Raw genomic sequence first — 15,561 nt, 5'->3', positions numbered from 1 at the left:
GTGTTGTACGCAGTAGTGATGAATCAGTGCCACCCAATAAGTATATTGGCTGCCAAAATATTTATATTGTTTTCATCATTACAACATTCACTTACACAATAAACAAAGGTGTATTTTGAAGTTTTTTCATTATATGACTATATCATTATAGTGACCCTTTTGGCTATAATAATCGTGTAGACAAAGTCTAATATAACAAGCCTAGTTCACCTAATAACTTGGCAGCTGTTTGGACAGATGATTTGGGTGTCTGCTCTGCAGGTTAAGGTGGATGGGCAGCTGAATAACATATAATTTACTCATTATTGTAAATAAAGTATACTAGATCGAAAAAATCCAAAGAACTACTGCCTATAACATCAATTCTCTTGTGTCTTTGCAGGTGTCACTCTCGATTGTGTGAGTTCATAGCTAATCAGCAGCAGTGCTGGGTCCAGAGAGGAGTCACAGCATGGACCTTAGATTCAGACTGCTGTCACCTCTCACCAGGGGAGCTCTTCATCTCCTGCTGCTGGCCAGACTGGTGCTGCCTTCTCACTCAGAGAGTGAGTACTAATATTATTTACACAGCTCAAGGTTTTGTTAAATGGTTTATGGTCTGTATCTATATAGCGCTTTCTATATCACACACACTTATACAGTGCATCTATGTGCAGCACTTTCTCTATGAGAAGGTGGCAATTTGGGGTTCAGTATCTTGCCCAAGGACACTTTGTCATGCGGCAAGGGGAAGACTGGGATCGAACTGCTGACCTTCCAATTAGGGGGCAACCACTCTAAACCCTGAGCCACTGCACTCAAGTCAATTAGAAGCACTATTTATGGGTAATGTTTTCATTTGAATGGGCGGCAGTTAGTATGGCAGAACATAAAATGCGAGTACGTGGAGAAAGGTGAAAGCTTTTGTCAGTGTAAGACACAATGAGTGGGTGTACAGTTATTTTTCTGGAGGCAGTTGTGTCCAAAAGTAAGAAAACCTCTTCAATGTTTAATTTTTGAACAACAATGTAATGTCCATGTTTATATAACATTTCTTTTTAGATCCTAAATAAACACAAGAGTGTGTTAGGTTTTATTTATGAACACCAATTCATTATGTTAACATGGAGCAAGTATACACACAACTGTCAACAAAATACAGCCTTTGTTCTTAGGAAATTATTCAGTTATCCTCATTTTCTCAGCACAATTTTTCATCCGCTCACAGGCTGAAATATGTTACAGAATGAACTGCAATACTGATCAAATTAATTTCAAAGACAAGAATTGGAAAAAAATGTATATGACCTTGATTATGCCCAATAAGGTTAACAGAGTTGAAATAATTTCTTTAATTAATCTATGTGTAATCAAAAGGGCATCAAAAAGTTTAATTTGGAGACATTATGTTGACGTAGAAATGGAGGCCAGCCCAGAGATAGTCACAAAGACTCTGTAAGGTGAAACACACTGTTGGATTCATTAAAGAATTAACTACGCCAAATGTTGGTTATGGCTGATAGATTTGTGAACATTTCTAGCCATTGCACTCTTCAGTTCTTACCTTCAGTTACTTTACACAGTATTTTTGCTTTACTTTGCATCCAGTGATGTGAACAGGAACTCTGTCTCAAAGTGGGGGTCATGGCTGGGTTTTGAGACAAAAAAAAAAAGCTGCATCCATTGACCAGACCCTGGGTAATGCAAAGATGGCTCTATTGTTCACCCATGAGAATCAGCTTTGTGTAATAAGCACAACATGACACACAACAATCAGGTCAGGCACAAGTTGAAAAGGTGAAAGGTTTGAAATTAAGAAAGGTGAAATTGATTTTATATGCAGCAAATAGCAGGTAACGAATTGTGGCCTTGGTGAAAAAAAAATTTAATTTAAGAAATGTTATAAACTGACTCTAGACGACACACCAATCCATTTAACAAAATCATCAGATTTATAGAGGACAATGTGCATATGTTATAATTGCATCATAATAAGCAATTTATAAAGTGCTCAAGACTAAAGCTTCCAGAGAAACAGACAAACACACACACACACAAAGGGCTCATGTTAGAACCCAGCTGGATTGTTCAAGTACAACAGTTCCTGATTTCTCATGTGTACAACTGAGTGAATCTCTGAAAGAGTGATTGAGTGAAAGTGTGCAAATTATCCCCTATTCAACAACAAAAATTACAATAATACCGATAGTAATAGTACTAATGGATCTTGAGGAGGATCATGGGGGCAACGTTTATGTATACATTTATTTATATATTTCGAATTTTATCTATTTATTTATACTGTAATGGACTGGTAGTTAAGTTTATGTTCTGGTTGACTGCTATGTGGTTGTTGTTATGACTTATGTTCAGCTAAGTTACAATGCTTGATAAATAAGTACTGAAATGTCCTGAGTGTCAGTGAACAGGTCGGGGTGGGGCACGTGTCAGTTCTAGACCAATGGCTGTGGGGTTGTGTGGGATGGCAGGCTCTCATTGGCTGGTTTGTTGGCGGGTCAGGGGTGAATGAGGAAGGACAGTGAAGAAGATGAGTGTTGATGTGAGTGTTGGAGTGGAGACAAGAAGTGTGACATGTTCTTTGGCTTAATAAAGTTGTAAATAAGGAGAGAAGTTCTGTGTCGTCTCTGAAGCGAGGACGCTACAATACATTTATTTAAACTTTTATTTATCCTTTGCGTAACCTGCTGGACAGAACAAATTAAAACTGTCAACTCAGTCATTAAAAGTCAGGGGGCGGGTTAAAGCTTCTGATTGGTGGTTGAACATGAATCTACTGCTTCTGCCTAATTCAAGATGGCAGCGGGCATCTGGTTGCTAACCGGCAATCAAATTGAATAAGAATAAGAAGAGCCCTGCTGCCCTAGATGATACATGGAAGACATTCAAATCATTGACGGGGTTTTCTGTCAGTGAATCATTGTTCGGAAGAAGACAAGAAGAGAATAGAAAGAAAACAGATATTCGACGTAGCCGCGTCACTCCGTCAAATCTTGCTCCGCCTCCTCCGACTAAATTCTACTGTGGAAACTTCTATTGATCACGTTTGTCCCAGGTCAGATTCATCAATATGAGCGGTTGATTATATAAAAGAATTCTGAAGCTTATTTATGATCCTACTACCTGAGGGAAGATGTGTGTCTCTCTCTCTCTCTCTGTGTCATGGTTTTGTCTTCTAAGTGTGATTTTTGCCTCTTTTATTAAGAGTGTTTTCAGTTTAATTATAATTACCTCCTCGTGTTTCATGTTTATCCCTGTGTTTATGTTTGTTTATGAGTTGTGTCTGTGTGTCATATTTGCCCACTCCCTGTGTTCTGTTTCCTGTGTTATTTTGTAGTTTCTGCTCCCAGTGTGTTTTCTTTCTTCACTTCCTGTCTTTGCCTGCACCAGTCCTCATGTGTTCCACCTGTGTTCAATTGCCCCTGCCTTCCCTGTGTGTATATAAGTCTCTGTGCTCCCCTTTGTTGGTTCGTTGTCGTAATCTCCTGTCCTGTCGTAATGCTTCTTCTCCTGTGCTCGCGTCCCCTGCTTCTTCTCGTCTCTTGTAAGCTTCTGGTGTTTTCCCCCGTGTGCTCTGTGTTTTTTAAGTTTTGACTTTTTGAGATTCCTGTGTTTGTTGTTATTTCTCTGTTGGACATTTTCCATTAAAAATTTTAAAAAAATCTGGGTCCAACTGCTTAACCAAACCTGACACTCAGCTGACGTCTCTGACACACTACAGTTTAAAACAGTGGTCGCCAACCCGTCGATCGCGATCTACCGGTCGATCTCGCAGTCTTCACTGTCGATCCCCGAACTCTCTGAACTCTTTTTATTGTGAAATATTTGCAGGAGCGGAAGACGCACGGCTTCGTACTGTATAGTACTTGTATTTATTTGAGTACAAGGGACTACTTTCATACAAGGAAATAGTCATATTTATTGCCATATTCAAGGCAAAGCCTATGTAAAAACATTGTGCTGCAGTAGCAGCTCCTCTGCAGAGTATATTGTTGAACTGAAGCTAAACATTGTGCACTGAACAGATACTGTAAATATGAATTGATATTGTGCATTGAATAGATAAAGTTGCACAACTGCCTTTCTTTGTGTATATTTATGCTTGTACATTCAGCCTTTAACAGAAATTGCAAAAACTAATAAATATGACCCTTCTTAATGGGTTTCTTGGAAGATATCAGGGTGGTAGATCTCGGCTCACGTTTGGAATTAAAAAGTGATCTTGGGCTTGATAAGGTTGGTGATCACTGGTTTAAAAGTTGATTTCGTTATCGTCACAATATCAACAATAATCATCACATAAAGATCTATAATTTTATTAATGAGTTAAATCTTTATTCAGAGCAGCGCATTCATCAGCTGCTTGCTCCCTCTTTTCCTCTCTCTCGCTCTCTCTCTCTTACTTGCACACGCACACACACACACGTGTATATACTGTATATTCAGTCTGAGTAAGTGCAATAGATGCCACGTGTAGTGGAGAACATCAGAAAGATAAGGGTATTTGCAGTATTGATTAGAATAAACATTTTGTAGCATAATGGGAGGTAAATTAATTGATGGATTATTGTCAGTAATGGTCGAGTATCTGAGTAGAAATATTGTATATCAAGCAGTCTTGTTGTAATCATAGTCTATGGTCAGCAGCCACCTCGGTCGTGGTCCACCACCACTATCAGATGACAACACGATACAGGATCCGCCATTATTATCACGATCAGCCAGCACGATACAGAATCCTCCATACAGGATCTGCCATTACGATCACGATCTCTGATCTGATATAAATGTATAAATAAACATTTAGTCATTTATTTAGGCATTTAATCATATAATTATGTATTTATTTATAAATTTTTTATCGTTTTATTTATGTATTTATATAACTATTTATGTATTTTTATATACATGTAGTTCTGGCCCAGAAAACCCTCCATAAATGGGTGCCTTCCTGATGTTATGTAGAAGCTAACGTCCACCATCTGAATTTCTGGTGACTTGACTTGTATTTGCTCAACAGGGACTCTATTGCTTGATTCTCACCACAGTAACTATTGAATACCTTCAGACTTAAAGGTTAAGATTTGACTCTAGCTTGTGACTTGAATATGTGACTTCCTCCCACCTCTGACTGATAAATGTTGGCAGCATTTGACAGTATGTAGGCCAGGCTCAGTCTCAGAGGTGAAGTGAGAGATCCTCAATGGGGCAATGTTTTTGACCAACAGGTTCATTATTGGGGCTAAAACTTCCCCCCTGTAATTTTACACATAGGATTTCTTTAGCGGTGATGTGTCAGCAGTTACCTTCCAGGGTTTGCACTCTACACTCTTGCAAAAAAAAAATTCTCACACACAGTTGAAGTTTTATCAGATTCTTATAGAAAACATTGAACCTGACTGACAGGTCATGTTCAGTTAGATATTGCACCATATTCCTGCTCAGAATTATAGACCAGTCAAATTAGAACACACAGACATCATACTGCAATGGTATAACTTTCTCCAGTGTCTCCTAGATCAACTTACATCCTGCCACAGAATCATCCTGCTCACACTCCTGATTTTACCCATGGTAGAGAAATCTATATTGATTTCTAAAATAAACAAATTGTTGTTTTATTTACCCTAGAATGGGCCCTTTATATTGAAATACTTTATATTTACATTGGGGGGGTCCTCTCTATGGAGGCCGCCATGTTTGTTGTAGTAGCCCAGACTGGACAAACTAAACACCCTTTGAGTTTTAATGAAAACTGAAGATTACCACAGGTTGTCTTTCATGTTTGGAAGGGGAGGATGAGGTGAGGGGTGTTCAGCTGCAAGATGCAACTTTACCATTTTATGTCACTAAATTCTACACACTGCAACTTTAAAGGGCCCATATTGTGTAAAATACATTTTCTGGGCTTTTACAATGCGAAATTCCTTGAAGGGGGTCAGTAGGTACCCTCAAAGTATGAAAACAGTCACTCCGCGGACTTTTTCACTGAGTCCATTCTAAGAAATATGTTATCGAAACGTCGCGTTTCGTACTTCCTCCCCCATGTGAGTCATGAGTTCGCACTCGTCTCTCAGCCCCACCCAGCTGGTCCAGCCTCTGAACCCACCACCCTCACTCCCCGTCACTTCCACCACCACCCCCGCTCCACATCGAACGTGACACCAAGCAGACATGATGCTTAGCTAGCAGCTTGCTAGCTACCACAGGCTAACCACAACAAACAACACTGAAGAAACACTGCAGCGTGGAGGGATGCAAGGAATAGTTGGATATTTCTTTGCTTCACCTTGTGCATATGTTTTTCTTTTATGATAATATAGATTTTATATATGTGATTTCACCTTCTGAATCAAGGGGCACGACACCTGTAACCATGTAATTGTTTTGTTGATCTACCTCTTAGGAAAAAAAATAGGTAAATGGTAAAAACTTTTTTTTGAAAAAGGACAAAAATTAAATAAAAAAACAATAAAAAAAACTGTTGCTCGAAAGAAGTATACCATCAGCTTACCATCTGTTAAAAAAGTTCTTCCAACCTAAATGAGATTTCTTCATCCAATTTACATTTTCTTTTCTTTATTTCATTAAACTTACACTTAAAAAATAAATCTCAAATTATCCTTCATGTTTTATTTCAAATTTTTCTGGAACGATGGAGACAGTAATGTTTGGCTAGGTTTAAAAAGAAAAAGCACCCCAAGGTTCTGCAGTTGCATCTGGGGACTTAAAAATGTACATTTGTTTTTTAAGTGCACATTCCTCCTAAGAACGTTACTGTTCGAGTCCAGTGTTTACGCTTTATGCGTCGGTGTGCTCAGAGTTGAAACTCCATTGTGAAACTCCGTACTGTAACTCGGGACGTTACTCCTACATCGGCTGACTGTCCTGCTAAAACTTGAACAAACATGAGGACGGTGTAACTTACCGTTCAGAAACATCCTGTTGTAACTGACTGTAAATATGTGGCTGGTCTTCTATAGCTGTATCCAGACATAATGTGACTTTCAGCTCTGTTTAGAGCCAGAGATTGTCAAATGCACCAGAATGTGACCGGTGATAGGCCTGGTCGCATGTCACTCAAAGTGCAGTCAGCCAATCAGAGGAGGGGCTCTAGAGGCAGGCGAAAACAGCCTGTTCTATCTGCAGCTCCAGAGAGAGGCAGAAGAGAGGACATGGAAATACACATTGCAGCAGTTTTTTCGACTTTAAACCACTGATATATCATCTTAGGGTCACCAATACCTCAAATTAAATCCCAGAAAGGTGTCAAATATGGGCCCTTTAACTGAATCAATTTTAGCCAGTAGCATTTAGGAAACTGATTGCCTTAGATACATGTCAGTGTCCTCTATTACTGCATCCTTTAAAAAGCAACTGCACCTACCACAAACATCATGGTAATTAAATAAGTAGAATGAATCTAGAATGATAAAATAACAACTCTTGTCTACAACATTGTCTCAGAGCATGCTGGGAGCAACAATAACAATAAAAATGCTGGATGAATCCTGTTCTGCTCTACTGCACATGCACACTGCTGGACGATGTGTTTTCTTCAGGATTTCAAGTCCAGTTTTCTAGAATTAATTCAACAGGATAGTGAGAAATAAGTAAAGAATACTAATGTAATCTAAGTAAGCATAGGTAATATGTTTTAATAAAATTACTTAACCTGTCTTGTAATAATGTATCACACAAATATACATCTACTATGGGAAAATAAGCCAACGAAGAAAATGTTATAATTCTTCAGGTGTCTATCAGTTGCTTGAATACAGTCTATTACTGCTTGTTATTGATTCATTGATTTAAAAAAAAAAATGGGTCTTTGGGCTGTACAAAATGTGTAGCAGAGCATTTTTTACTTCTGGCTGCATGTTTAATGAGGTGGCTGTTGGTTTGGATTAAATACCATCGACTGTTAAGCTAACAGAGCCAACCTGAGGAATACAGAAAGTATTCTGTAAAAAATGCCCCAGTGACGAGGAGTAAAAGTCTAAAATCTGAAATGTCAAGGTGTTGTTTTGATGCATCAGTTCAGTTCCACTGTGTTCAGTATTTGAGCTGTTCGCTCGCTCTTCAGAGACACTTTCTATTTCCCCTCAGTGGAGGCAAATATAAGACCTCTAAACTGCCTCAACTGTTACACCATGGAGCTGCTCAGAGAGCAGCACTGGGGAACTGGGAGGATTTTCTGTATTAGAGGGCAGGAAAGTTGTGCTGTTCTCGATACTTTTCATGGGTTATAACATCATCATAGCACATTAAATCTATGGATTTATGGAAAACTCATGGTTAAATTGAGGCAGCTCAAGCAATTAGTCAGGATAAGAGAAAGCAAAGCAACATAAATGTTTATTGCAGTTCTGTAATGGATTGCAAACTTGTGTACATCCAACATCCTTAAATGCTGCTCTAATCACTGTGCACTGAAAAAATGACTTCATGTTAAAAGTGAATCAGTCTCTATTTTCTCCCCTTTGAATAAAGCTACAACAAAAGGGGAAATGCTCCTTTTTGAGTGTAGTACAAGGCAATTATGAATAGTGTTTTATTCCTGCTAGAGGCACACTGTATTGGTTCCTTTTTCCATCTAATCCCCTCCTCAGATAAAGGTTAGTGACAAAAACAGTGAAAGGCACTGCGGTTTTACTGCTTCGGGTGTCCAGAAGTTGGGAACCAGATTGTTTATATGTCTCTTTGAGTGATCAGAGGCTGATTTGCATGGCTGCTTCCTATCAGTTCCACACCCTAATGAGTCTGTGAGGAGAAGACACTTTGTGCAAAACTGCTGTCACTTGTCATTGTGAATTACCTCTGAAACACAGCTTTATACCACTTACACAACATTTGCCTGCCTGGCTGCATGCCTAGACACCATAACATTTTTTAAGGCCAAATTAGAAACACGGCTGTAAGACAAGTCTCCTGTAGTCAGTGACAATGAGACACAACCATCCATCTAAACCTTCTGTACATGAGGAGGGGAAAGGCTTGCATTTGAACAGCAGCAGTGTGCTGCTGCCACTACTAAAAGAGCAGTGCAAGAAAAGCCCAGTGTGGAGTTTACTAGTTGGACATTAACTGTGTGATACGTTAATCCAATGGCTCTGTTTTAGCCAAGTGTTACAATTTCCAGAGCATGCTTACCTTCCCAAAGTGCCAGTGTTTGCTGATATATACATTCAGTGCAGCCACAATGTACTAGGCACATTTTAAATAAGGAAAAATATGCTCAACAGTGCACCAGTGGCTGTGTGGAACATTGTAGTGTTTCTTTTGATCTATTGATGTGTTATTTGAAAATTTCATCAACTATTTCTTACACCAGCAAACACTTGCTGTTTACAAAATGGAAGCATTGTGCACTTCTGGTTGTGAACAACCAGAAGTGCGCTGGAACATTGTTGCAAGCGTTTTTGCATTGAATGTATCCCTATTGGGTTTGCTTGAATTTAATTGAATTATTGAATTTAATTGAATAATTGTAATTTGCCATCTCATGATCATTTAAATGTTCCATTTACAGGACACACTTCACCATGTGTACAGATACAACTGTGCTAGTAATGCATATAATTAAAAAGGACCTCCCTAAAAGAAACACAGTAACAATTATTATTGTGAAATAACAATAAGGAAGATAGTAATTGTAATCAACTTCTTCACTTCTCTGCATATTTACTAATTGATCAATTTGACAATTAAACAATTTCAATGTCTCATTCCAAATGATCCATGTCTATCAGCTCATATGAATCCTTTAGTTTAATTAACAAAACTACCCATTTGTTAAACAAGGACAATATAAAACAAAATTAAGCTAATTTCCTATCCACCCCATATAATGAAACCCATTTCTTCTTCCAAAGCAGCATACAACCTGGATCAACACCAAGCAACAGTATAATAAGTCCTAGAGCTGAAATAATCAGAGCAGAAATAGACCTATTGAAACAATTTCAAATACAAAAAACATATAATTTTACAACTCAGATCCGTCCATTTGTCTGTAATCTATGGCCAGATCAGATGACTTTTGCAACTCCCTTTGCACCCTCTCTTGCAGCAACCTCTGCCACATAATCAAAAACTGGACAAAATGAAAGCCACAAAAGGTTTGACGCAAATGTTAATCAGACAAGGAAGGTGGCAGGAAAAGTCCCGTTTCTATGTGATGAAGGACAATCTGGATCAAAACAGTCACAAACAGCTGGAATTGTGGAGTTATGATGTGACTGACAAAAAAGCTGCTGCACTCTACCTCATGTCTCTTGGGCCAGTGCAGCAGCTGCTCAACAGTTTTAACAGAGTTAAAGGGTAGATTAAAGTATTTATGTAACCCTTTTCTAAGTACAGTGTGAAGTTCTTAAGTGTAGTCTGACTATAATTTAGTGTATTCTTTGCTGTTTTCTGTTTGCTTTTTTCATTTTTGCGTCTGTTGCATGTTGAGAACATTATCAACCCCCCATTCATTTGCGGTGAATCCTTCTGAGGATCTCTTACTGTAATCACAAATGAGGGCCTCTGAACATTTTGCAGACTTGATAAGTGGGGGCCACCCGGAGAAAGACTGCAGTACCTCCTTATCTTCAGCAGGAACATAGCCTCTGTTTCTCAGTATGTGTCACTATTTAGGGTTGGTTTGTACGTTTTACCTCTGTAATTTTGGTTGTTAGGTTTGTGAATTGTTATAGAGGATCATTTTGTATGTCTGACTTTTGTATTGACAAGTTCGCAACAAAGCTGCCTAGATAATTGCAAGAATAGTTTAGTCGACAACAGACGTGTCCTCGCTGACCCACCCTTTTCAGTGGACACTAATCTTTGCCTGACCTTGTGGATTACATTTAATAAGTCATATTGACTAATTTCTAAGGAAATAATTCCAAGAGAAACAGCAAGCAAAGGTTCATAGAAGAATGCAAGAGAGAGGACTCATAGTTGCCTGTGAAGTGAGGCGAGGGCACCAGCATGTTTTACATTTAGAGTGTCAAGCCTCAGAGTCAGCCAGCAGCAGCCATGAAAAATAAATAGCTTTATAATAGTACGATCCACCCGCTTCTCCTCCACCCTCCTCCTCTGCCTCCTTGACACCTTTGATAAAAGCTTCTGTACTGGCTTGACCCTTGAGAGGCTAACTCATTTTAGCATAGTGCATTATTTTCCTGATGCACATTGGCCATATCATAACCTGTTGTACTGAATTTCCATGGAAGTACTGTATACCTGGGGAGCAGCTTTTGGCTCTGACTGCACAAATGGGCTTTGAATTACACTGAACTTTAAAGAGCACACTCATCTTTTGCCACAAGTTACTGTGGAAATGTCTGGTCTTGCCTGCAAAATGCCCTTCATGGATCCTTGTTGGGGGGAAAAGGATTTCACCCAGCATGAAACATTCATGTTTATCTCTGCAGCAAGCCATTTTTAAATGATTATTTAGTAAGTCATCATGCTATTGTAAATGTGGAATACTGACTGATGGTAAAAATGGATGACAAACTGCTCAGTTTCGGCTGTTTCATTAAAGGCAACTATGTCTCAGAAACATGTAATTTCTTTACAACTAAACTGCAACAGCACATACATTTTGTGCATACTTGGCTAAGGTAAGTGAAACATCCTGATCTGGTTTAATACAGGAAAAGTTCAGCGCTTACATGAACAATGTGTCTTATTACATTTAACCAAAACCACAATATTTCTACCAAATCCTACCAAAATGCTGTCTATGCCTATCATCCACCCCAATCACGTTGTCAACAGCTCAACTGCACAGTTTAATAAAAAAATCAATATGTTGTACTTGAATGTATTCATTCAGAAAATGTGTAGCCTCTGAACACAACCCTGTCTGTGACCATTTTTCCTACAAACGTATACTGCTGCACTTTAGCAGTGCCGCACACACAGCACATTATGTGACTTTATAAATGTGTGTGTAAATCGCCCAGGAGCTAAATCCCAGAAAGGTGCAAGCCACCAGATACCTCATTTAGTTTCATCAGATCAAAGGTGCACAGCAGCAGTGAGACTGGGCCTCAACCATTGACTGTATAGTAAAAGCTTCAACACAACATGACGTAATTCTTTCATATTTGTGATTCATTTTAGTGACATTTTACTATCATGCAACAGTCATTGAAGTTTATGTGGTCCTTGATCACCCACAACTCATTTGCTATCCCAAAATGTTTGCTAGAACCTGCTTGGAGTGGAGGAGAGGACTTTAACATCAGAGACATTTTCCTAGGCTGAGGGCGGTAAAAGTCTTGATTCAGCTGGTTCAGAAAGCAGCAGCTAGTCTTGTAACTGGTAAGGAAGAAGAAGAGAAGGGAGAACACACAGAAATTCCCATCACAGGCCTTCTCTTCGTCTCTGGTTGGTTACCACTGAAGTAAAGAATTGATTTTAGGATTCTTTTTTATTTGTTTTTAAAGCACTGGCACCATGTTTTACTGTATCAGATCTGCTGACCAGGCACTATTATATCAGATCGCCTCCCCCCCACCATTAGTATATGTTAAACCCATCTAATGACCCATCTTTTTCTTCAGTTAAAGCAACCTTTTTACCAATGCAATGTTACTTTCATATTCCAAAGTGTCCAAAGAAATGCTAAAAATAAATACAATATGTTCACTTTGCTAAGTACCTTATAACAGACCACCATTTCTCTAAATAAATGTCCATCCGAAATTGTAGTTTTGCTGTTATATTTTCCATACAGTTTGCAACCTTGAGTCTTTGGGTCCATTGGTCCAAGGTAGGTGGCTGGGGTTTGAGGCAGTTCATTGTGATCATTTTGTGGGCTATTAACACCAGGGCTCTGCACATATACTCCCCCCCCAACCCACTTGAAGGTATATTCCCTAAAACCAACCCCTGTGGTTCAAGTAATATATTCAACTCTAAAATCTCTCTAATTTCACTCACTACCTTCTTCCAGAATACTTGTAGTTTTGGGCAATCCCAAAAGATGTGTGAGAAGTCTCCTTTTAATCCACATCCTCTTGTTTATTCTAATCAATGTTGCAAATACCCTTATCTTGCTGATGTTCTCCTTTACACTTCTGTCCATCCTGGAAGAGGGATCCCTCACATGTGGCTCTCTCTGAGGTTTCTATGTTCTTTTTACCTACCAATCTAAGAATTGGAGCAGCAGAGAAGCTGTGGAGGAGCTCCGTGACTGCCTGGACAACACAGACTGGGACATTTTTAGAACTGCTTCCAACAGTCTGGACGAATATACAGAGGCTGTGACGTCATACATCAGCTTCTGTGAGGTGTATTCCAACACGCACCAGGGTGAGTTACAACAACAAGCCCTGGTTCACAGCAAGACTCAAACAGCTTCGTTTGGAGAAGGAGGTGGCTTTCAAGAGTGGGGACAAGGATAGGTTCAGACTGGCTAAATACTTGTTTGGCAAGGAGATTAAAGAGGCCAAACGACAGTACTCCAAGAAGCTGGAACATCAATTTGCAGCCAACGACTCCTCGTCAGTCTGGAAAGGCCTTTGGTGATCACAGGCTGCAAAACCTCAAGCCCACCCATGACAAGAAAAGGAAGTCCCTTGATTTTGGATTTTTAGCTCTCCAACTATCAACCAACCCCAACTCTTCCAACATGTATTTTGCTGCTTTAGATTTTTTACTGGGGGGCCCATGTACCAAGGGCAGTTTGTCTAAGTTCAGATTTAATACACAGTTAAAGTCACCCCCCAGAATTATTATACCTTTAGCTTCCCTAGCCAATATGGATGATATGTCTTTGAAAAACTTCTCATATTCATGATGGTCAAATCAGCCCCACCTATTGTCCCAGTGACTACTGTATATCTGCCCTGCTTGTTCTTTACTTCCCTCTGTACAATAAACCTACTGTACGCCTAATCAAAATAGCTACCCCTCTTTTTCTTCTATTTGGACAAAATGCAGAAAACACCTGTTCAACCCATTCTCTCCTTAAAGTCATGTGTTCAGCCTCACTTAAGTGAGTTTCCTGTAATATGGCTACTGAGCATTTAAAATTTTTCAGCTGACCCAAAATCTTTTTCATTTTTTATGGGGCCCTTAAAGGACCCAGCTGAAAGTCACGTTGTTATGTTTGGATACAGCTATAGAAGACCAGCCACATATTCACAGTCGGTTACAACAGGATGTTTCTGAAGGGTAAGTTACACCGTCCTCATGTTTGTTCAAGTTTTAGCAGTCGGCCAATGTAGGAGTAAATCCCGAGTTTCAATACGGAGTTTCAGTGCGGAGTAACAAGTAACGTCTACGTTACTCCGTACTGAGCACAGCGACACGGCACGTCAGAAGAAATAAAGCGTAACCGCTGGTCTTGAATAGTAACGTTCTTAGGAATGTGCATGGAGACATTCTCTTCCTTGAATCCTTCCACGCTGCAGTGTTTCTTCACTGTTGTTTGTTGTGGTTAGCCTCTGGTAGCTAGCAAGCTGCTAGCTCAGCAACATGTCTGCTTGGTGTTGCATTCAGTGTGGAGGGGGGGATGGGTGGTGGGGAGCGGGGTTGGTGGGTTCGGAGGCTGGACTGGTACCAGCTGGGTGGGGCTGAGAGAAGAGTGCGTTGAATAAAATATGCCTGGATCACTGAGGGATGATTTATGCCTATAAGCTAGCAAATTTAGTTTGGATTTGACTGACTGCCCTTGTGTCCCATTCTTGTGAACGTGATATCTCAGGAATGCCATGAAAAAATGATGGCTATATCATAAAAATGCCTTGAGAGAATCTAAGTCTAAGGGAATAATTTGATACCTGTTCAAGCCTTAGTTTAACCCCTTTGGATACCTTTGCCTCTTTTTTGGTCTAAGTGTACCATCCATTTTCTAAGCCATTTGTAACCGCACGTTCTGGCCACTTTTGAATCAGAAGACTCTCATCCTGTGCGAGCTGCTCTTCAAGCCCAAGGGAACAGTGTGTCACCCTCCTGCCTGAAAGTCTGTGCTGACCAGCTGGCCCCCATCTTCACGCAGATCTTCAACCGATCACTGGAGCTGTGTGAAGTCCCCTCCTACTTCAAACACTCATTTAATGACTACAGGCCCGTTGCCCTGACGTCTGTGGTCATGAAATCATTCGAGAGACTGGTGCTGAGTCACCCGAAGGACATCACAGGCCCCTGCTGGACCCCCTGCAGTTTGCCTACCGGGCAAACAGGTCGGTTGATGATGCAGTCAACATGGGACTGCACTACATGCTGCAACACGCAAGGGTTCTGTTTGTGGACTTCAGCTCGGCGTTCAACACCATTATCCCGGAAATACTTCATCCCAAACTCTCCCAGCTCTTTGTGCCAGCCTCCACCTGTCAGTGGATCACTAACTTCCTGACAGACAGGAGGCAGCAGGTAAGGCTGGGGAACATCACATCCAGCACCCGGACCATCAGCTCCGGCGCCCCCATGGATGTGTGCACTCCCCACTGCTCTTCTCCCTCTATACCAACGACTGCACCTCAGGAGACCCATCTGTTTGCAGACAACACAACATTCATCGGCCTCATCAGGGACGGTGATGAACAGCTGGCCCTCTGG

General features: G+C 40.2%; 1 protein-coding gene across 1 annotated transcript in view; it reads left to right on the top strand.

Annotated features, from left to right (window-relative positions):
* Positions 1–388: 388 nt before the first annotated feature.
* The window catches only part of ptprfa (protein tyrosine phosphatase receptor type Fa), a 186,420-nt gene continuing 171,247 nt past the window's right edge, over positions 389–15,561 (top strand). The window contains exon 1 of the mRNA XM_035177244.2: positions 389–545. Within this exon, the coding sequence (XP_035033135.2) occupies positions 452–545 (94 nt within the window). The 5' untranslated portion in view covers positions 389–451. The remainder of the gene's footprint in view (positions 546–15,561) is intronic.

Source organism: Hippoglossus stenolepis, chromosome 14 (assembly GCF_022539355.2).
Source record: "Hippoglossus stenolepis isolate QCI-W04-F060 chromosome 14, HSTE1.2, whole genome shotgun sequence".
Lineage (NCBI taxonomy): Eukaryota > Metazoa > Chordata > Actinopteri > Pleuronectiformes > Pleuronectidae > Hippoglossus > Hippoglossus stenolepis.
Note: the sequence above shows the minus strand (reverse complement) of the source record. Positions and strands in the feature narration are given on the sequence as shown.